Source organism: Eimeria tenella, genomic scaffold (assembly GCF_000499545.2).
Source record: "Eimeria tenella Houghton genomic scaffold, Eth_scaff3157, whole genome shotgun sequence".
Taxonomy (NCBI): domain Eukaryota; phylum Apicomplexa; class Conoidasida; order Eucoccidiorida; family Eimeriidae; genus Eimeria; species Eimeria tenella.
In genome coordinates this window covers 1,422-2,083 of record NW_013543017.1, presented here as the reverse complement: position 1 = coordinate 2,083, position 662 = coordinate 1,422, and the positions used below count along the sequence as shown (strand labels likewise).

At 76.4% G+C, this 662-nt stretch overlaps 1 protein-coding gene across 1 annotated transcript in view; it reads left to right on the top strand.

Annotated features, from left to right (window-relative positions):
• Window positions 1–83: 83 nt before the first annotated feature.
• The window catches only part of ETH_00043470 (uncharacterized protein), a gene marked incomplete at both ends in the record, with an annotated part of 933 nt that continues 354 nt past the window's right edge, over window positions 84–662 (top strand). Inside the window, one exon of the mRNA XM_013376114.1 lies at window positions 84–643. Coding sequence (XP_013231568.1) covers window positions 84–643 — 560 coding nt within the window. The remainder of the gene's footprint in view (window positions 644–662) is intronic.

Sequence of the window (662 nt, the reverse complement as noted above, 5' to 3'; positions counted from 1 at the left end):
GCAGGCCCATGCAGCAGCCCCAGGGGGGCCCCCAGGGTATGGGGGGCCCCATGAACCCCCAGCAAAGACCTGGGGGCCCCCCTATGGGAGGCCCCGGTGGGCCCCCAAGAATGGGCCCCATGGGCAATATGGGAGGTCCCCAGGGGGGCCCCATGGGAGGCCCCCAGGGCCCAAGACCCGGCATGGGGGGCCCCCAAGGAAGCTTCCAGGGAGCTCCAGGAGGTACAATGGGGGGCCCCCAAGGGGGTCCACCCAGGGGCCCCATGGGGGGCCCCCAGGGGCCCCCGGGAGGCCCTCCTAGAGGCCCTATGGGAGGCCCTATGGGAGGCCCCCCTGGAGGCCCCATGGGGGGCCCCCCCGGGGGCCCTATGGGAGGTCCCCCGGGGGGCCCCATGGGGGGCCCCCCTGGGGGACCCATGGGCAGGCCAATGCAACCCCAGATGGGGGGCCCAGGGGGCCCCCCAGGGATGCAAATGAGGCCCCCGGGGGGAGGCCCCATGGGGGGCCCCCCCGGGGGCCCCATGGGGGGCCCCATGGGGGGCTCCCCTGGAGGCCCCATGATGCCTCCGCTGGCAGAAGGGGGAGGGGGCACTGGGGGGCCCCTCGACATGAGGGGGCCCATGCAGGGGGGCCCCCAGGGAGGGTACGGGGGCCCCTTTGGG